General features: G+C 36.4%; 2 protein-coding genes across 2 annotated transcripts; one reads left to right on the top strand and one right to left on the bottom strand.

Moving 5' to 3' along the window:
- The first annotated feature begins 311 nt into the window (after positions 1–311).
- fbxo46 (F-box protein 46) lies at positions 312–7,470 on the top strand. The gene is made up of 2 exons (XM_065281517.1): positions 312–710; positions 4,443–7,470. The coding sequence occupies exon 2, from the start codon at positions 4,559–4,561 to the stop codon at positions 6,563–6,565; it is 2,007 nt and encodes a 668-aa protein (XP_065137589.1). The 5' UTR covers positions 312–710; positions 4,443–4,558; the 3' UTR covers positions 6,566–7,470.
- A 2,298-nt stretch (positions 7,471–9,768) lies between these two features.
- On the bottom strand, positions 9,769–16,629 carry slc5a2 (solute carrier family 5 member 2). Its single transcript, XM_065281516.2, has 15 exons — positions 16,416–16,629; positions 16,265–16,336; positions 16,009–16,113; positions 15,662–15,721; positions 15,446–15,550; positions 15,246–15,351; positions 14,180–14,260; positions 13,023–13,231; positions 12,805–12,940; positions 12,618–12,725; positions 12,177–12,327; positions 11,306–11,474; positions 10,301–10,516; positions 10,094–10,229; positions 9,769–9,983 (listed from the first exon to the last, which is right to left on the bottom strand). Exons 1-15 carry the CDS (start codon positions 16,512–16,514, stop codon positions 9,769–9,771), a joined length of 1,968 nt encoding a protein of 655 aa, XP_065137588.1. The 5' UTR covers positions 16,515–16,629.
- Between the last annotated feature and the right edge of the window lie 2,901 nt (positions 16,630–19,530).

The following is a 19,530-nucleotide window of genomic DNA, read 5'->3' as shown; positions in this document are numbered from 1 at the left end:
TTATTTTAAATGCATTCATCTTAAAAACAGTATTAATGGATATATTATTAAAAAAGCTTACATAAAAGTACATAAAATATATTATTGGATATTTTCTTTCTTTATCTGAAAACACAGTGAATTATTGGCATGCATGGGCTAATGCTTTCTTTACAAGCTTCACATTTATGGAAAAGTGGTGAAAGTGAAAGACTCTGGTGGTGATGCAGAAAATTATTTCTCATTCTGGGTGTATAGAGATAGAGGAGGTGTCTAAACATCCATATATGGGCATGCCATCAACTTTGTCTTTTCATTGGCTACTAGCGTCTTGCAGCTGCTTGTCAACAAAATGGCCTTCCTCAATTTTTTTTCGTGGACTTACCAACTGTTTTTGTTTTGGTGAAATAGTATTGAAACACTGGTTAAATTAAAGAGACGGCAGTTTTTTGTGGCACAGTATTTATCAACATATTACTAGGATGACAGCAAACATGTTTCGTTGCTGGTAAAGCTGGGCGAGTATTGCGATTTTTCTGCATTACCGAGTTAGCTGACAAATGCTAACAGTCTCCCCTGCAACCATCATCGACATAAGCCTTAAATTCTGATGGTTTGAAAGACACGCAAAGAATTTTAAAGGATTGTTTTTTAAATTCAACAATATAGCCGTGTACTGGTTATACAGTAAAAGCTGTCAGAACGAAACCTGGGGAATTTTTTAATGGAAGGTAAGATATATGATTCTAGCTGACCTGCTCATGTTTTAGCCGAGCTAATTATTTATTGTTGTGAAAGACATTAAGTATAACTGTATAGAAACGTTTAATGCCATATAAAATGTACACATTCGGTACATCAGCGTCAGATTAATGTATGCAATAATTAATTATACAGTTTTATAGAGTATAAATGTGCGAGTTTTACACTTCATGGAGACTTTAGCTTAGCTAGCAATGCTAAACATTTGCTAATAACATTTTGACGCAGATAAATATAGGCTAACACCACAGTGAAAATTATTTTTTGGTAGTCTACCCTTTAAAGTTATCGCTACCGATTATATTGGTTGACAATTATAGTTTTAATGGAAGAATGTTAGTTCGTTGTCCGATACTAAAGCTGACTACTAGTTTGCAATGGTTGCTAGTCGCTAATCATTTTGGTTGGGGTTTTAACTGCCTCGAGTCCAACGACCTCCAATACTTTATATTCATTTGTGCCTTTCAGTGTTTACATTGAAAGATTTGTTATAAGTTTAAGAAAAACATTTTAGATGTGTTTGTGATTGTCTGCTAAATGCTTAAATGTATACATGGATCTGAAAGACGAGCAGGCCAAAAAGGAGAGCAAGAATAAAACAGATGCAGATGCCATAAATTACAACATAATTTATTGCTTATGGTGTTTGTGAAATCTAAAAAATTCAATCATTTATGAATCAGATATTCACTGCGAGTTTATTTAACGTTAGCTAGCTTTAATTAAATCACCAGCAGTGTCGATTATGCTTTCATTTTATTGCTGGTGCTGGGTTAACCTTTGATAGTGTGTGTTTATTGTCCTGTTTTAATGGTGGTGTTTTCAGGGTTTTTTTGTCTAATACGTCGAGTGTAATATCATATTAACAGCAGACAGGAACAAAACCAGAATAATTGTTGAGCCATGCTTAATTTACATTCAGCAAAACAATATTTCTGTATGTTCGTCGACTGACTTGTTTAGCAAGTCCTTTTAATGTTTGTTTTTCCTGATAGGCAAATCTCTAGTAATCTGGTCTTCTTTTGTGTTTGGCTCAAATTTATTTATTTTCCAGATTAACACAAACAACTCTGCATTTATTAAAAACAAATTCAAACTGCTATAACAATTTTTCTGTTTAATATTTTCACCTCAAACATTAAATTGTCTTCTTTAAAACAAGACCAAGATTAGACTTCTAGACCAAAAAAATGCTTATTTATGAGTTATATTCATGGGGGGTGACCGTAAAGGGGTTGATTTAAAAATAAAATTAACAAATGTAAGTATTTTACAAAATAAATACTGTTAACATACAACCATAAGTCTAAGTAGTTGTGATCCAAATTTCAAGTTAAAATCACAAAAAACAACGGTTTTACCAACAACTGCCACTAGGAGTCAACGGTTTGCTGCACACTCTTGTCACAAATTAATAAATTACTTTAACTGCATTATTATTACTGCTACGTAATACAAAGGAACAAAACGTTTGAAGTATGAAAACTACACTCTCAGAGCTTTCCAATTATATATAGTTTGTCAAGATTGTTTAGGTTTAGAATAGGGTATTAATGTTATAAATATTTTATACAACATGGGCCCACCTGTGGACCCGTGGGATTTTAGAAAATGGCTCTCAAAATGCAGATGATCAAAAAAAAAGCTTTCAAGTGAGATTGATTAGATAAGAATTCATATGCAAAACACTGAAGTAAATGTAGGCATCCCACTGGTGGGACAGTGACATTTAGCAGGATATAAATGTATTGAGGCACACTCTTTCATAAATGAATCAATTACTCTCCCTACACAATTTACTTTATAAAACACTGCTGAAATGTCTATTCTAGAGGCTTAGACCTTTCAAACAATATATAGTTTGTCATGATAGATTAAAATGTACATAAAAAATATTGAAGTAAACTTGTCGCGTATACAGGATTGGCAACAGTTAAGAGGTTAAAGTACATGGTTAGTGACATTTCTTTCAAAACCTAGATTCAGTTTGCAGTTTCACATTGCATTTAAGTTTAGCAAAGAGATTTACAAAGCGATGTGTTTGTAATGAGCAAACCTGAAGTACAACACTCCATCTTAAATCGCAATGTGTCAAATCTCCATGCATATGGTTCGATAATGCAGGTCTTTATTATAATCTCTATTTATAAGCCATAAACTCTAAAAGATGGTAGGTTTTAGAGCATTCAAGTTAAGATTGTAAATCAAGAATTAGTTTGGGTGGGGTTAAAATATCTTTTAGGTTTTTAAGGCGTCTTTAAGCTTTTTATTATAATTATATTCTACATTTTATTTAATCATAAAAATAATCAAATGCGAGGGGCGGTGTACAGTGTGGGTGAAGCAAATTTCATCATCAGAATAGTACGTGCAGGTCGGACATACACATACAAGAGTTCTACACATACGCACGTAAAAAAATGATGTTACCTATTTACCAGCAGGATAGAAAAGAGCAGTGTGCAGATGGTATTTTGTATCGCAAAACGTTGAAATCACCACTGCTTTTAGCTGTAGAGTTATCATGTAGAAAGCATCTCCCAGATATGGTCTTTAAAATAGACTCATTACAAAATCCTGCTTTTTTCTTATTTAAGAATGTGTAGCCCTAGGATGGCTTAGTGTTGAGAGGATTACAGCTACACTAGTAGCTTTTCATATCATGCTCATGCCTGTTCTTATTAAGAAGACATTAAATTTGTTAGACTACTAAAATCCATTGACATTTCATTTAGTGATTTCATAAATATAATTAATTGCAGCCTGTCGGGCTGTCAGGTTTATTGTTTGTCCTCTTGCCCTTCTGTTAAAGAGCAGTAGATGGTACCAATGCTTTAGATGTTTTAGATGAAAGGTTTCATAAAATGCATTTAAATTTCAGAGAGGTACACAAGCTTTGTTGATTGTTAGAGCTGGCCGGTTTACTAATTGGAAAGGATTCCATTAAACTATTAAAAAGTCAAGGTATTTTGCTGTTATTTAAAACGTTTTTTTTTTTTTTTTTGGTTGAACGTTTAGCAGTCTTTCCTCAAAATAAAGGAACTTTATGAATATTATTTTTATCATGTTTCAAATTAGGGATGCACCGATAGGATTTTTTTGGGCCGATACCGATTTAAACAGACAACTTCTGGCCGATACCGATGCCAATACTGATATTAAATACTTGTATACAATACTATACAGCTGGTCTATTAGCTAGTTTATTTCTGCATCAAAATATTTTTACTGAACATGGATTGGATCTAATTAACATTCAACTGACCAACATAATAAGAGAGACACAAATTAAGCTTAAACAAATATAATAAGACAGCATGACAACCTTCAAAGGTGGTTTTTGCTATTCAGCATTTATTTTATTAACAACATTAACTCATTTTTTTACATATAATGGATTTCTTTATGCAGTTAATTAATAGGCCGATACCGATTGTTTTTCTCATGCTATTGCCGATATGCCGATGGTTTCAAATTCATCAAAAATCGGCCGATAAATATCGGCGGCCGATACATCGGTGCATCACTATTTCAAATAGATATCAAGATAAACAGATTTTGTTGATGAAGAAGCATAATATACAGTATTAACAAGTGTTTAATGTTCTAGCAGTCATATCAAGGGGGGCATCTCACAGAACCAAGATTTATATAAATGCAATGACGTTAATTATTCCCCCTTTTTCTTTTTCTCTTCTCAGATGGAGTAATCATTCTGTTCAACTGGAACTTGCAGACCTGAACAGTGAGAATGAGTGGTGAATTGAAAAGTAGCTGCCCAGCGTAGAGGCAGGTATATGCTCCCTATGGGCTCACGATGAACCGTGACACCTTCTCCCACATCCGACTGTGGTGCCCACGCCCTTTTGGCACCTACTCCCAGAATAAGCCATACAGCAATGGAACAATTCACAGTGGAACAACTACCACCCATTGTAAGGCCGACGATGCTGGGGTAACAACCATAGAGGCCCATGGAGTCGGTGAGGAGCAAGACGAGGATGTTGGTACTGAGAACACCCCTCCAGATTCATCTTCGACCCTGCTGGCTCCACCACTCCCTGCTGCACCACCCTCTTCCAGTTCACAGATGGAAGATGGCAGGGTACTCCTTGATACATGGTATGTCATCAAACCAGGCAACACCAAGGAGAAAATTGCCTTCTTTGTAGCTCACCAGTGTAACGATGCTGGAATTCCCAGACCTAGTGCAATGAAATTCAAGGGAAATTGGGCTACTGATTGTACCAAGGCCAAACGGCGGCGGCGCTGTTCCTCCTATGACCCTCCCGCTAAAGCTCAAAATGTTGCTGTTGATATACCCAATGCCGAGTCCAACCTGGCAGAGGATGGTGTTGGAGTTAGTGAAACAGATCTGATTTCTGTAGCTGAAATGGTGGCCCTTGTAGAACAACGTACAGCCTTGGCTCTTCAAGGTATGGTCGCTCAAGGACAGACAAGTTCTTATACAGTTCATCAGAAACCTGTCGTAATCATCTCAGATCCCCATTTATCTGCACCAGCTTCTCAAAGTGACTTTGATCAGCAGCAGCAGCAAGAATCCAGACGGGTTGCTCAAGCTGTAGCACATTTTGAATCTCGACAGCAAAACCTTGACAATACTACTCTGCGGCCTGAACTTAATGGTTCAGCAAGAGATTGTATTCATACTGGGGATGCTGTCGGTGGTGCATCAAGCCATGGTCGAGGGGAAGTACGAATTGCTTTTCGGGTGTCGAGTTTGGACCCTCGCGCCCAATCTGAACCGGTCGGCCACCCAAAATGCATGTTTATGAGTTGTGGGGTAGGAGGGAGCCAAGCAGGAGCCAGGGGCAAAGAAAAGATCACTTGTGACCTCTATCAGCTGGTAAGTCCTTCATCTCGAGATCCAGGTACCCTCCTGGCTGGCTCAGCAAAGGGTGATTCACACAGTGAGAGCATCACAGATAGACCTTCATCGACAACACCAGACCCTAACCAAGAACCTGCCTCAGGAGAGAAGGCCACAGTGGCTAGAGAAAGGGTTACTGGCTTCCACGTTGAGGTTGTGGTAACTGGTGCAGTAGACCAATGTGTCTTTTATGGGAAAGACAGCACAGAGAATGTTCAAGAAGAGACTGTATGTTTTGCAATGTCTAATGGAGGTAATTCAAATGATGCCTCTGAGGACCCACCCCCTGGACAGCTGTTCTTCCTACAGTCACCAGCTACTGAAGATGAAACTTGTTCAGGGGTTAACAGTGGAATGAGGTCTTTAGATTGTGCAAACAACAATGGGCCTATGGGGACTTCAGTAGAAAGGCCAGACTCCCCACTGGCTACTGTGGATGATTGTTCTGATCCTCCATTGTGCCGCCTCTATCGCCATGTGTCCCATGACTTCCTTGAGATTCGCTTTCAGATCCAGCGGCTTTTGGAACCACGGCAATATATGCTTTCGCTTCCAGACCACATCATGGTCAATATCTTTAGCTACCTGCCTACCCATGCGCTTGCAGCCCTCAAATGCACCTGCCATGACTTTAAGGCCCTGATCGAAACCTACGGCGTACGTGCCACGGACTCTCGGTGGAACCAGGACCCCCTCTATCGTGATGATCCCTGCAAGCAGTGCAAGCGGCAGTATGAGCGGGGAGATGTGTCGCTTTGCCGCTGGCACCCTAAACCTTACCACCACGACTTGCCTTATGGACGCTCCTACTGGATGTGTTGCCGGCGCACAGATAAAGACACACCTGGCTGTCGAGTTGGACTTCATGATAACAACTGGGTACAGCCATGTGAGTTGGTTCATGCCCGCACCAAAAGAGACGATGGGAGGTAAAGGGCTGAATCAGGGAACTCTCATTTCTCCCCCTGTTCTCACTCTACTGAAACCTCATGCCACTGTACTATTTATGGTTGAGCTTGCCTCTCCTATCTTAGCTTGTTAACCTTGCTATTATTGTCAGTATCGGTTCTTATCAGTGCACCATACTTAATTCTCAGTCCTGTCAGTTGCAGACCAGTGTTCTCAAATACGAAAGCCAATGCTGGTTAAATGAGGTAGTTTTCTGCATGGGACGAATCTTTACATGAACTTGTGGATTGGTGAGAAGTTCTTATGGCTTGGCAATCTTCTAAGACCAGCTCTGAAGCTCACCCCAACCTTGCAAAGAAACTGCAGGCTAGACACAGAACTTGCGAGTATATACAACTTCAGGGGTTGTTGTCAAGTTTAATTTGCTGTCTCTTTGGTCAAAAGCGTGCAAAATGATGTCACTTTAACAATACCTGATGTCACTTTGTTTTCAAAAGTTTGATTGCTTGTTAGATTGTTCTGTTTTGTGTGTGGACATGATTGAATTGTATATCTTTTGGTTATCTTCAGTTTTTCTTTCCCTCAAAATGATTTATGAATCAATCTTTATTTCTTGACCAAACCTTTTCTCTTACCCATCTCTTTGCCTGCCAGGCTGTCTGTGTGCGTGTTGGCAAGGGCAGCTTTTGCCAAAGCAGTTATTAGCTTCATGTGGCTAAAAGAACAATTACAACAATGAACAGGACAACTCGACACCTGATTCTAGCCTTAACCCTGTTCGTTCTGCTCATTCCACCAGTCTGTGAAATATTACAAACAAAAACATGGATGCTGATGCCTCTGGTTTTGGGAGACCGTTATAGGTTTCACTGTCAATCTGCTATTGGGAATCTTTGCCTCTAAAGTGAATAAAAGTTATTTAAAACTGGCATCTGTGCTCTTACTTCTTTTTAGAAATGACACTTAAGCCTGGTTTCACATACAAAGCTAAGCTAAAGCCAGGACTAGACCTTAGTTAATTAAGATGTTTAATCCTCTTTAAATAACATGCCTTAGAAAAGACATTACTGGTGTGTATCTTAAAGGAATAGTCAATTTTCTTAAAAGAAAAATCCAGATAATTTACTCACCACAATGTCATCCAAAATGTTGATGTCTTTCTTTTTTCAGTCGAGAAGAAATTATGTTTTTTGAGGAAAACATTGCAGGATTTTTCTCATTTTAATGGACTTTAATAGACCGCAACAATTAACACTTAACTCAACACGTAACAGTTTTTTTCAACGGAGTTTCAAAAGACTCTAAACGATCCCAAACGAGGCATAAGGGTCTTATCTAGCAAAAGGATTGTCATTTTTGATAATAAAAATAACAAATATACACTTTTAGAGCGCAACTTCTCGTCTAAATCCGGTCCAGCGCGACCTAACGTAAATGCGTAGTGACGTAGGGAGCTCACGTGTTACATATATAAAACGCACATTTGCGGACCATTGTAAACAATAAACTGACACAAAGACATTAATTAGTATCAGTTGACATACAACAACGTAGGAACGGTCCTCGTTCTCAACACTTGTAAACACTGGGGTGGAGTTTCGCGTTCGTCCTCTGTGACCTCTTGACGTCATGACGTATTGCGTGGGGTCACGTTGGCGCATCACGACCGGATTTAAACGAGAAGTTGTGCTTTAAAAGTGTATATTTGTTATTTTTATTGTCAAAAATGACAATCGTTTTGCTAGATAAGACCCTTATGCCTCGTTTGGGATCGTTTAGAGTCCTTTGAAACTCCGTTGAAAAAAACTGTTAAGTGTTGAGTTAAGTATTAAGTGTTGGGCTCTATTAAAGTCCATTAAAATGAGAAAAATCCTGCAATGTTTTCCTCAAAAAACATAATTTCTTCTCGACTGAACAAAGAAAGACATCAACATTTTGGATGACATGGTGGTGAATAAATTATCTGGATTTTTCTTTTAAGAAAATGGAATATTCCTTTAAGACTAATCAATGGCACTGGCTTATTTTAAGATTTGTCTGGGCAAGTTAGTTGAGATGGCTCCAACATGTGTTTTAGTCTAGGACCAGGCTTAAACCTTGTCTGTGAAACCAGGGGTTAAAAATAAATACACTGATAACGTAAGGTCACGTAAACGCATAGACAACCTACTGGCTTCTCGAACGATTAGGCATACTATAGGTTGTGATGCTGCCACTGCATGCGAGAAACCTGACAAATCTCCAAATCTAAACAGTTTTCCGAGTAGCTGGTTTATTGATATGCTTGTAAATGCATGACAACAAATATTTATCAAAAATTAGCTGATAGAAATCTGCTTATTTTGTGCATGTAAATGCACTCATTAATGCCATTATAGGAGAACCATTTTTTTTTTGCTCCCCAAAGAACCTTGCTTACCTTTTTATAGTCTGTAAAAACGTTAGGCCTGTTAGAACCCTTTAGGGCAGTTTCCCGGACAGGGTTAGATTAATCCAGGACTAGGCCATAGTTATTAGGACATTTAAGGAGTTTTTACAAGCAAACCTTACAAAAAAACATTACTGGTGTGCATCTTAAGACAAAACAACAGCACTGATATGTTAAGATCTGTCAATGCAAGGTGTTTTTAAATTAAGGCACCTCAAACATGCGTTTTTGTTTGAATTAGAATAAACCCTGTCTGGGAAACAGCAAGTTTCTGTGGATGTCAAAGTTCCTTTAACCTCCAAAGACACATTTTTTTGTTGTTTGCATCATAATACTTAATTCTGTGTAACTGGAACCTGTTTTACACAATTTGGTTATTTTATTTATTAGTTCTTCCTAACCCCAAAATAGGAAGAAATCTGAAATAAAAAGACAAACCAAACCTCTGGTCTTAGGAGGTTAAGGAACCATAAGGAATATGTATATGTGATTGTTTTACTTATATGCATTGTGCATGAAATTCATCAGTATGGATTTGGTCTGCAAGTGTATCCAAAAAAAAACGGTTAAAGTCTGATAATGAGTTCTCACTCAGTTTGTCACACCACAAAAAAAAGGTGTTATTAACTACCCATCTAAATTGGAATGATGATAAAAAGAATTGACTTTACACAGACTTTAATTCCTTTAAACAGTGTCAACAATATTAGGGACATTGGATTTTATTAACTGATTCTATAAGATATGAAAATTTAAGTGAGTTTCCAAGGATTTTATACAGCATGAATTTCTAATGCTCTTAGGCATAGAAACCCCAACAATAAACCGCTACCGTCATCATTATAAGGGCATTAGCATTGACCAAATTCTTCCACAGTGGAGCCTCAGTTATGTCAGGCAATTGTTTTGATGCTTCAGTCACTTCCTCTTCTGTGGGTTCTGGAGCTTGAGTGTCATTTATGCCACAAAACCAGCCAATAATCTTCCTCATTACAGAACGCTCACCGGGTTCAACTATGACAGAGAGCATACAAATAAATATCAGTGATTATTTTGTTTGAAAATTGAGAAAAATAACCACCACACCTGAAATACAACTTATGTGTACAAATGCGAAGTCTTACTTTGTTCTTCGTCGGTTATGGCCTTTATCTTAACATCTGCTGCTCTTCGAGCATTTCTTCCCCGTTCTTGCTCTTCCCTGTCAAGATCGATTCTTTCTTCTTTAGAGTGCCGTAAGCTAAACACGAGCCGATGAAGCTTCACAGAGAGAATAAGGTGAATGTAATTGATGAAGTGAAAGCTTCTTAATGTGTTTTCAAAGAACTTACATGTTTGTCTTCTATAGGTGGACTGAAGAAGCTTATTATTAGCACCAGAATAGCAGTGCAGAAGAAGAGCAAAATAGCAAAATAAAGGTAATGGACTCCACATATGATTTTTGGGCAGTTGGTTGGTTTCAGACAAGTTCCAGAACCAAATGCAAACTCGGGAACCATGCGGCACAGACCCATAGCCAGTCCTCCCATCAGGCCCCAGAAAGCCCCCTAAGAAAATGGAAAGTGAGGATTAATTTTTTTGTAAAAATGGTTGTTTAAGCGATCCTCCAGCCAAATATCAAAAATTACCCCATGATTTACTTACCCTTAAGCAATTCAAGATATATATGTCCATCATCATTCAGACATCACATTAGGAGTTATTTTAGTAAATGTCTTTGCATTTCCAAGCTTATAATGGAAGAAAACAGGGATCAGGGAACAACTTCTTACTTTAAAGCCCAAAAAAGTGCATTCATCCTTTACAGAAGTAATCTACTCAGATCTAATGGGTTAATAAAGGTCTTCTGTGGGTAATCGGTGTGATATTGTAGAAAAATACACATATTTTAAACTATAATAACTACCTTCCATTACTATGCTAAAACTCTTGTAAATCGAGTCAGTCAAATATGGCTCCGTTACCGGAAGCTAGTTATTACAGTTTATAAAGTTTAAACTTTTATAAAGGATATTTTATAAAATACAAAATTGCATCGATTATCCACAGAAGACATTTATTAACCCATTGGAGCTGTGTGGATTACTACTGTGAAGGATGAATGCACTTTTTGGGGGGTTTAAAGTCAGAAGTTTATCCCTGTTTTCTACCATTATAAAGCTTAGTGGAGCAAGGACATTTCCTAAAATAACTCCAAATGTCTTCGGCTGAAAAATGATGTATATATGTATCACAGATTGCTTGTAGGTGAGTAAATCATTGGGTAATTTTGATATTTGTCTAAAGTATGCCTTTTCAAAAAAGAATGAATATGTACAAAGCAGATAATGACTTACTGACTCATTGACCCTCTTTACAAAAATGGCAAGGAAGAAGACTGCTGCGATAGGTGGAGCTAAGTAACTAGTCACTGACTGAATATAGTCAAACAGTTGACCGCTCTGGGCTGCCTGGACAACTGGGATCCAGCAAATGCTAATGCCGACAATGCAGAGTATCCAGACCCTGTTAAAGAAATCAATCAGTGTGTTCAAAACATTAATACAACCAAGACTGAGCACTTTAAATTACATAAAACTTTTAGGGGCTGTTTACAGACTAAATTAATCATTATTGTATTAAAGTGACTGTAATTTAAACCAGAATACACTGTAAAAAAAATCTGTAGAAATTGCAGCTGGGTTGCCGGTAATTTACCGTAGATTTAAATTTATGTTTTTTACTGGCAAAATTTTGTTCAAAGTTAAATGAACATTAAACATTTACAAGTCTTTGTCTTTACAGAGTAAAACTAAAAAAACAGCATCAAGCAAAACATTCTGGGAAACAAAATCTGAAGCAAAAAACAGAAAAAGGTTGATGATGATTTCTGGTTCCCAGAATGCTTTGCATGAGGCTGTTATTGTATAGTTTTATTCTGTAAAGATAAAGACTTGTTAATATTAAAAATGTATTTAACTTTGAACAAACTCTTGCCAGTAAATAACATAAATGTAAATCTACGGTAAATTACCGGCAACCCAGCTGCAATATCATTGTAATTTCTACGGATTTTTTTTACCGTTTAGTTAAATTTCCATCCTTATTTTGTAACTGCAATTTTTCACACTTTAATAAACAGTTTGACCTGACACAGTGCGTTTATGAAAAGTATTTACAGTTACTTTTTTACAGACAATTGGAAATGAAACATCAGTTTGAACAAACCTTCCAACAACCATAAGTTCTTGATCTTTAGCTTGAGGTCGGATCCGAGTCCAAATGTCCATGGTAAATAAGGTGCTGCTGCTGTTGAAGATAGATGCTAGGGAACTCATGAGAGCGGCTAACATTACAGCCAGCATCAAACCTCTGAGACCTGGTTAGTTATGGATTAGATCAGCGTGGAGAAGAAAGAAGCGTTAAACTTGCCTTACGAGCCGATCGGCTTACTCTTAATCTTATTTAGATGAATTTGTAAAGGTGATGATGTCATATGAATGTACTATAAAAATATACTTTAGCTCAATGGGTATAGCATTGTGTTACTGGCACAAAGATCAAAGGATTGATCCCCAGGGAACACACATACGGATAAAATGTATACTTTGTCGCTTAGAAGAAAAGTGTTTTTTTTTTAATGCATAGATGTATATGTTTGTTATTTACCTGATGGCATAACAGAAACCACAAGTTTGGGGTAGGCAATGTTGGAACAACCAACCTTTGTACCACACACTTTCTCACAGATCTCTGGTACCACACACCCCACCTCATCTGTCAAATTGAATACATTTTTAAAGATTAGAAAGTAAAACTCACTATGTATAGATGTATAAACTATTTAAATACATACCAGGGTAAAGCACTCTGCTGATCATGCCTGGAAACACCATGAGAAACATAGGGAGCAGTTTCAGGTACCCACACAATATACATCCAGCCTTTACGTGAGTCAGACTGCGGGCAGCCAGACAGCGTTGTACAATTACCTACACAACAAAAGGTTTAATGTGAAAAGTTAAGCAAAAATTGTGATGGTTATACTCACAATCTTTATAAGTCTCAGTTCACCTGATCAGAACACCAGTACCAGCTACCAATAATCGCAATGCCAAATACCACACCAGGCCATGGCAGATCCCCAGTCGTGGGATCCCTAAGCAGATGAAAGGCATCCTCACGTGGAGTATAACAATGTTCAGAGAGGTTTGCGGTCTGAGTTGGTAACGCTAAGCTATACTTCTCTAGTAAAGCATTGTAACCTCCAACTTCATAGAAGGCTGTAAACAAAGAGGAAAAACAAAAACATTATCTTATTTCTGGAGCCAGGTGACAAATTAAACATGCTAATTGTTTTGTGCCATTTTCCTAATTTATTACATTAACTAAATACTTAAATATGTGACACATTTTTTTTGAAAGATTTTTACTACTACATTTTTGCCATGTGGCTTAAGCTATATGATATGAAGAGCTCAGATGCAAATACCACTAAAGGCCACCACTGTCAAAAATGGGACAATTATATTGCTCTTTGGACGTGCTATACGTTTATCAAATACTTTTTTCTTTTCAGATCCGCTTAATCCTCGGCCTCAGGCCATTCAGAAATTCTGGTCTGTGACAGAATCTGTTAAACACCATGTCCTAGAAGTCCTAAAAGTACACGGAAGATAAAATTGGATGAACGTTGTTGCAAAGTTTTGGTTAATCGCACCCTGGTCGGCTGGTAGAGGTGTGCTTGGGCGCGGTTCACTCGGAGCTTGTGCCAGAACGCCGCTCAAAAAGAGAGACGTCAATTGTGCAACCACTCACCTTCATCTGCTTTCGTAAAAACCTTCTCATGTGCCTAGCAGGGATACATGAATGTCTGAGTTGCACACGTGACAGATCAACTAAGCAATTTGATTGATGATTTGAGGGGTGTGTGTCATCATTGCGCACCAAACAACTCAGCATAAAAAACGCATCATGGGTTCCAGTGTTGACATAGAGCTTTACTTGTTTTCTTTAAAACGTGACGAAAAACACGAAAGAATATGCTAGGCTCGGATCGGTCAAAGTACAGTGTGAATGCGTGCTTCTGGGGTAGTAGGGAGGGGGGACAATCACGCTCGGGAAGGTTTGGTTGGGTTACGTATGATATGAGTGCGCCCATAGAGGGTTTTGCATCTGAACTGAACTTCACATAATCACATATTTTGACATTTCAAGTAAGAAACACTTACAGAATCCCATGAGGACAAATGCTCCAGCAATGATAACAAAGGTCTGGACAGTATCTGTATACATGAGCGCTGCCAACCCTCCTACAGAGACATTACAGGTCAAAGATTATCATTTTGCAGACCTTAAGAAACTAAGATGCAGAGTTGTCACAAATTTTGTCACAGTATTTGTATATAATGAATTATTAATATGGTCACTAATCCAAATCATACACTTGAAAAAAAATTCCTTGTTGCACTTAAATTTGTAAGTTTAATCAACTTAAACTTACAATTCTTTCAAACATTCTTCACTTGTAAGGAGTTGCTATAAATTATAAAAATTAAGTTGTATTAGCATAAAATATTTCAACTTTATTTTATAGCATTTATAGCAACGAGCAATCTTGTCAATTAAGAGAAAACATTTCTCTGCCAATGACGCTTTCCTGATGAGTTTTTACGGTAATCTGTAATTCCGCTATTATTCACTTGATGGCGCTCTAATTCAGTTAAAAAAACTGAAGCAAAAACGAATTAAATAAATTTTAAACTCTGTGAATGTTTTGATAATCGTTACAAAAATTGTATTCTTTTAGCTTTTTGCTCAAAATTTGGTTTTTCGAAAAAACCTACCCATATTTAAGAGTTTATAAACAGAAAATAGATGAAATGAAAAAGATAGGATGAAATGGTTCTGTTCTTTCATATATTTGTATGTTTATATATTTATAGAAGAAAATTCCACTGGAAGGCATTTTGAAAATCACAAAAAATAAATGCTGGCAGGCAACGTTTTTACAAAAGGCTGATAGGGAATGAGTTAAGAAAGTTTAAATTAATTGCAATTTTAAGTTGATTAAACTTAAAAATTTAAGTGCAACAAGGAATTTTACAGTGTTTGCTGTTTTAATAAGCCTGCATAGAAAACCATTGTAAACAAATGATAGTCAGCATTTGAAGTCAATCAAAAAAGTTAATCAAAGTTGTCCTAAGCCAAGAACGGGTTTTATTAAACATTTTAAGACAACTTGAACTAGTGGGTTTGATCGTGGGTGTAGTTCCTCTTTAGATATATATTTTTTACCTGTTACAGTATAGAGTGCTGTTATGCAGAGCAAGGCAATGACGGCAACATAGATATTCCACCCAAGAGCCTGTTGTATAAAAACTGCTCCTGAAAACATATCCACCTACGTTCATTAAAGAGAAGATACGCAGAACATTTATATCACCACCCTTTCTTCTGTAATATGATTTATGTCATCTGTATATATTAATACTTACGGAAATCTTTGTAAAGATGTACAGGAAAAGTGAAATTACAGAGAGGTACAAACTTATTCTACTCCCTCCAAATCTTTTTTTGAGGTACTGTGGCATTGTAATCACCTTTCAGAAAAATAAAAGAGATGAAAAAATGATGTAAAATAATCTGCTTTACAAACACCATTCAATTAACTTTTGAAATGAACATCACAGTTAAATATAAAATAAACATACCCCTGCTGTTAAATAAACAGGGACGAACACCCATCCCAACAACAAAACGATAAATAACGCCTGCAAATAATCACAAATATTAATGACTGGAATCAAAATCGCAACAACAAATGTGACCCAATCTGTCAAAACCAGGCACAAGTAATTGTTTTATAATACATAAAATTAAAATATAACATTGATATCTTTAATATTGACTGAGTAAGGTCATTTCAAAGATTGAAGTCAACTAGTGAAACTTTGTTGCTTCAAATCTCATGTAAGTTTAGCCTGGATTTCACAGACAGGGTCGGGTATGAAAAAGTATAGAATATAGGATTTCTATGTGTGAAGAACGTCCTGCTTACATTCCATTCAAAACCACCGACGGCTATTCCACTAGCTGCTGCTGTACCAGCAAGACCAACAAAATGGCCACTGCCAATGTTGCTCGCAAAAAGAGACGTTCCCACCTGTGTACGCAGTGCGAACAAAATAAATACAAATGCTGAAAAAACTATAAAATCAGTAGATGTTTTTGCAGTATTTTGTTTTTAAGTAGGAGCCGATAGGACCAGACCAGGGTGTGCTAATTAAAATAAAAAAATAAAAGTGAATACTTACAGGCCACCACATCATTGTCCGACCTGCAAGAAAGTATCCCCCCACCGTACCACGATTTGTCCTAAACGTAGACTAAGATATGGACACAAAATCCTATTCATTAAACCACAATATAGCGAAATACAAAATTACATATAAAGTTTTCACTAACCCAAATTCCCACTGCAATAACCACCACAAAATAGCAGATGATCACACTGATGTCAGCAGGATTGTTAATGGTGGCATGTGTCTCTGTAGCGTTCTCCATTTTTTAATGCAGACCCAATCAATGCCGATTTCATTAATGCGATGTAACTGAAGCTATTTTCTTCATACAGGGGTTTTGGTTTAAAATCCATGATCTTTGCCCACTTGACAAAAAGGCTGATGAAGGTAAATAACTAACAATAATAATTAACAAGCCTTTCAATAAATACTTAAACAGTTTGAGCATTAACTGTTAATAAAAAAATCAAACACTCGTCTTTGGCAAATTTCCTTAAATCAAGCGAACATGAAGATATAAGAATTTGGCGTATATTGCACTGTTACAAAAATTGTCAAAATATGTACCCCAGCTGTCACTGGGGCAGTGCCCTTTTAAAAGATCTTAATATGTACCATTAGGTACAGATATGTATACGTTTGTATATACATTTGAAACACTTACATGTGTCAAAAAATAAAGGTACAAAAGCTGTCACTGGGGCAGTACCCTTTAAAAAGGTCCTAAAATGTACCATTTAGGTACAAATATGTATCTTTGAAGTACTAATATGCACTCTTTGGGTACAAATGTGTACCTTTTTGAAAGGGTACTGTCCCAGTGACAGCTTTTGTACCTTCATTTCTGAGAGTGTATCTTTAAGGTACACTTTAAAGATGATATCAAATCAACACATTTTTATGTTACTTCAACTTAAAGGGACATTCCACTTTAAAAAAAATATATATACTCATTTTCCAGCTCCCTTAGAGTTAAATATTTGAGTTTTACCGTTTTGGAATCCATTCAGATGATCTCCGGGTCTGGCGCTACTTCTTTTAGCATAGCTTAGCATAATCCATTGAATCTGATTAGACCAGTGGTTCTCAAACTGGGGGCCGCAAGATGGTGCCAGGGGGGCCCCAGTTTTATGACATTTTATAAAATACATTAATTTATCGTGAATTCTGTGTAATTAAACCTAAAAAAATAATAAGCCAACTAACCAACAGCACTACTAGGTATAATTTAATATGTTTTGTTTAATTAAAATACTACATTTTAGAACTGCTTTGTCATAAATTTTCTTTAGGGGAGCCGCGAAAGAATGCACCGTACACAAGGGGGGCCGCACGCTGAAAAAGTTTGAGAACCACTGGATTAACCATTAGCATCACGCTAAAAAAATAGCTATAAAAATATTTTTCCTATTTAAAACTTAATAAAACTTTCCTATATTAAACTCTTCTGTTACATCATGTATTAAGACCAACAGAAAATTAAAAGTTGAGATTTTCTAGGCTGATGTGGCTAGGAACTATACTCTCATTCTGGCGTAATAATCAAGGACTTTGCAGCTGTAATATGGGTGCAGAAGGCACAATGATATTACGCAGCAGCCAAAATAGTTCCCTTAGTAACTTTAAATGGCAAGGGACTATTTGTGATGTATATATGTATATATAACAAAACGTAAAATAGCAGGTTGAATTGACTTTCATAACCAAGCTGTTTTTACCTCATGCTGCATTTTCTACAGTGTACTATTAGGCTCTCTTGGGTACCAATATGTACCTCTGAGCTACTATGAACTCTTTAGGTGCAAAGCTGTACTTTTCGAAAGGGTACCACCCCCGTGACAGCTGGGCTACATATTTTGACATTTCACAGATCATACAATTAAAGATCAGAATAGACAGCAAAACAATGTATTATTTAATCACCATTCAATAAATGTTATTAATAAAATCCACTATTAATATTGTACTTTAATGTATATGAAATACTTGTCATATAATAAAATGATCTACACTGAAAAAAATGATTCATTGAATTTAATCAATTTTTTTAAGGTAAGTGGTTGCAATCAATTTATTTAAGCTACATTTAAACAAAAGTTTTATATTTCATTTTACGTTACTAATCTTTTTTGTTTAAATGTAGCTTAAATAAATTGATTGCAACCACTTACCTTAAAAAAATTGATTAAATTCAATGAATCATTTTTTTCATTATAATGCAACTTGTTTCTTCTGCATGTTATATCTTGTATGCACTTGAAAAAGTACTTTTTACAATTCTGACCTGATTAGGAAATAATTTATATCAACTATTGCCAAAAAAGGAAAAAATAGAAACAAATATGGTGGTTAACTGTTTCATGGGTGGTCAGCTCATGAATGCATGAGTCAATAGAGGTCAATTGTGTCACTGAGATCTGGTTAATAATCCTGCACTTTGGAATCTGAAAGCATCACTAATTTACTGTTTTTAATGCAACAAAACACGGCTACAAAAAGCAAAACATCCATCCTTGCGTTCAATTTATTGTAACTTCAAACCAGAACACAGGTCATTTTCCATTCAAGTAGCTTTTAGTATTTGACAATTTCATACTGTTAAAAAAGACTGTCTGACATCAGATGAAATTACAGGTCCTTTTGTCTTTGAGAAAGTAACTATACTGTACGACTGTATGAAATAAGAGCACATTAAACAGAGATTAAACAATAAAAGTCATCTGGTTTTAATCCTATTTGTCAGATGAGATATACTCGGTAATGACATTAAACCACTACAGATATACAGACATTATTCCACTTCATCTTCGCCTGCAGCTGGTCAGAAACTTTATTGCAGGAATTACATTTCAATAACATCCCATAATCACAGATTTAGAAATGTCCAACAATGGACATTACAAAATGCAAGCACACAACACATCGCAGGAATGCAGCGGCGTATTACTGCTAATGTTAATGGTTACTTTTTTCGCTAGTTTTTTTTTTTAAAATTTGTATGACAGAGATTTCATCATCCACCAGGTGGATTGAGTTATAGTATCTGTATGTGAGTTTCATCTTGTTAACAGGAATAGAAAGCATTTCAGATGAGATCTTTCAGCGTTTAAAGATGGACTATGCAGGATTTTTAATCATTACTTTATCCTAGAAGCATCTGGTGGTGTTTGTATGTACAACCCCAAAACAGAAAAAGTTGGGACACTGTAGAAATTGTGAGTAAAAAAGGAATGGAATAATTTACAAATCTCATAAACTTATATTTTATTCACAGTAGA

Source organism: Paramisgurnus dabryanus, chromosome 8, assembly GCF_030506205.2.
Source record: "Paramisgurnus dabryanus chromosome 8, PD_genome_1.1, whole genome shotgun sequence".
Lineage (NCBI taxonomy): Eukaryota > Metazoa > Chordata > Actinopteri > Cypriniformes > Cobitidae > Paramisgurnus > Paramisgurnus dabryanus.
The sequence above is the reverse complement of the archived record's forward strand: the minus strand, read 5'-3'. Positions and strand labels throughout refer to the sequence as shown.

Bases quoted from the DNA above. Each gene is read 5' to 3' on its own strand.
- fbxo46 (XM_065281517.1), top strand. From the start codon at position 4,559: ATGAACCGTGACACCTTCTCCCACATCCGACTGTGGTGCCCACGCCCT.
- slc5a2 (XM_065281516.2), bottom strand. From the start codon at position 16,514: ATGGAGAACGCTACAGAGACACATGCCACCATTAACAATCCTGCTGAC. The intron at 14,261-15,245 runs GTAAAAAATATA...ATGTCTCTGTAG, and splicing joins AGCACTCTATACTGTAACAG to GAGGGTTGGCAGCGCTCATG. The intron at 12,328-12,617 runs GTAAATAACAAA...ATAACTAACCAG, and splicing joins GGTTTCTGTTATGCCATCAG to GTCTCAGAGGTTTGATGCTG.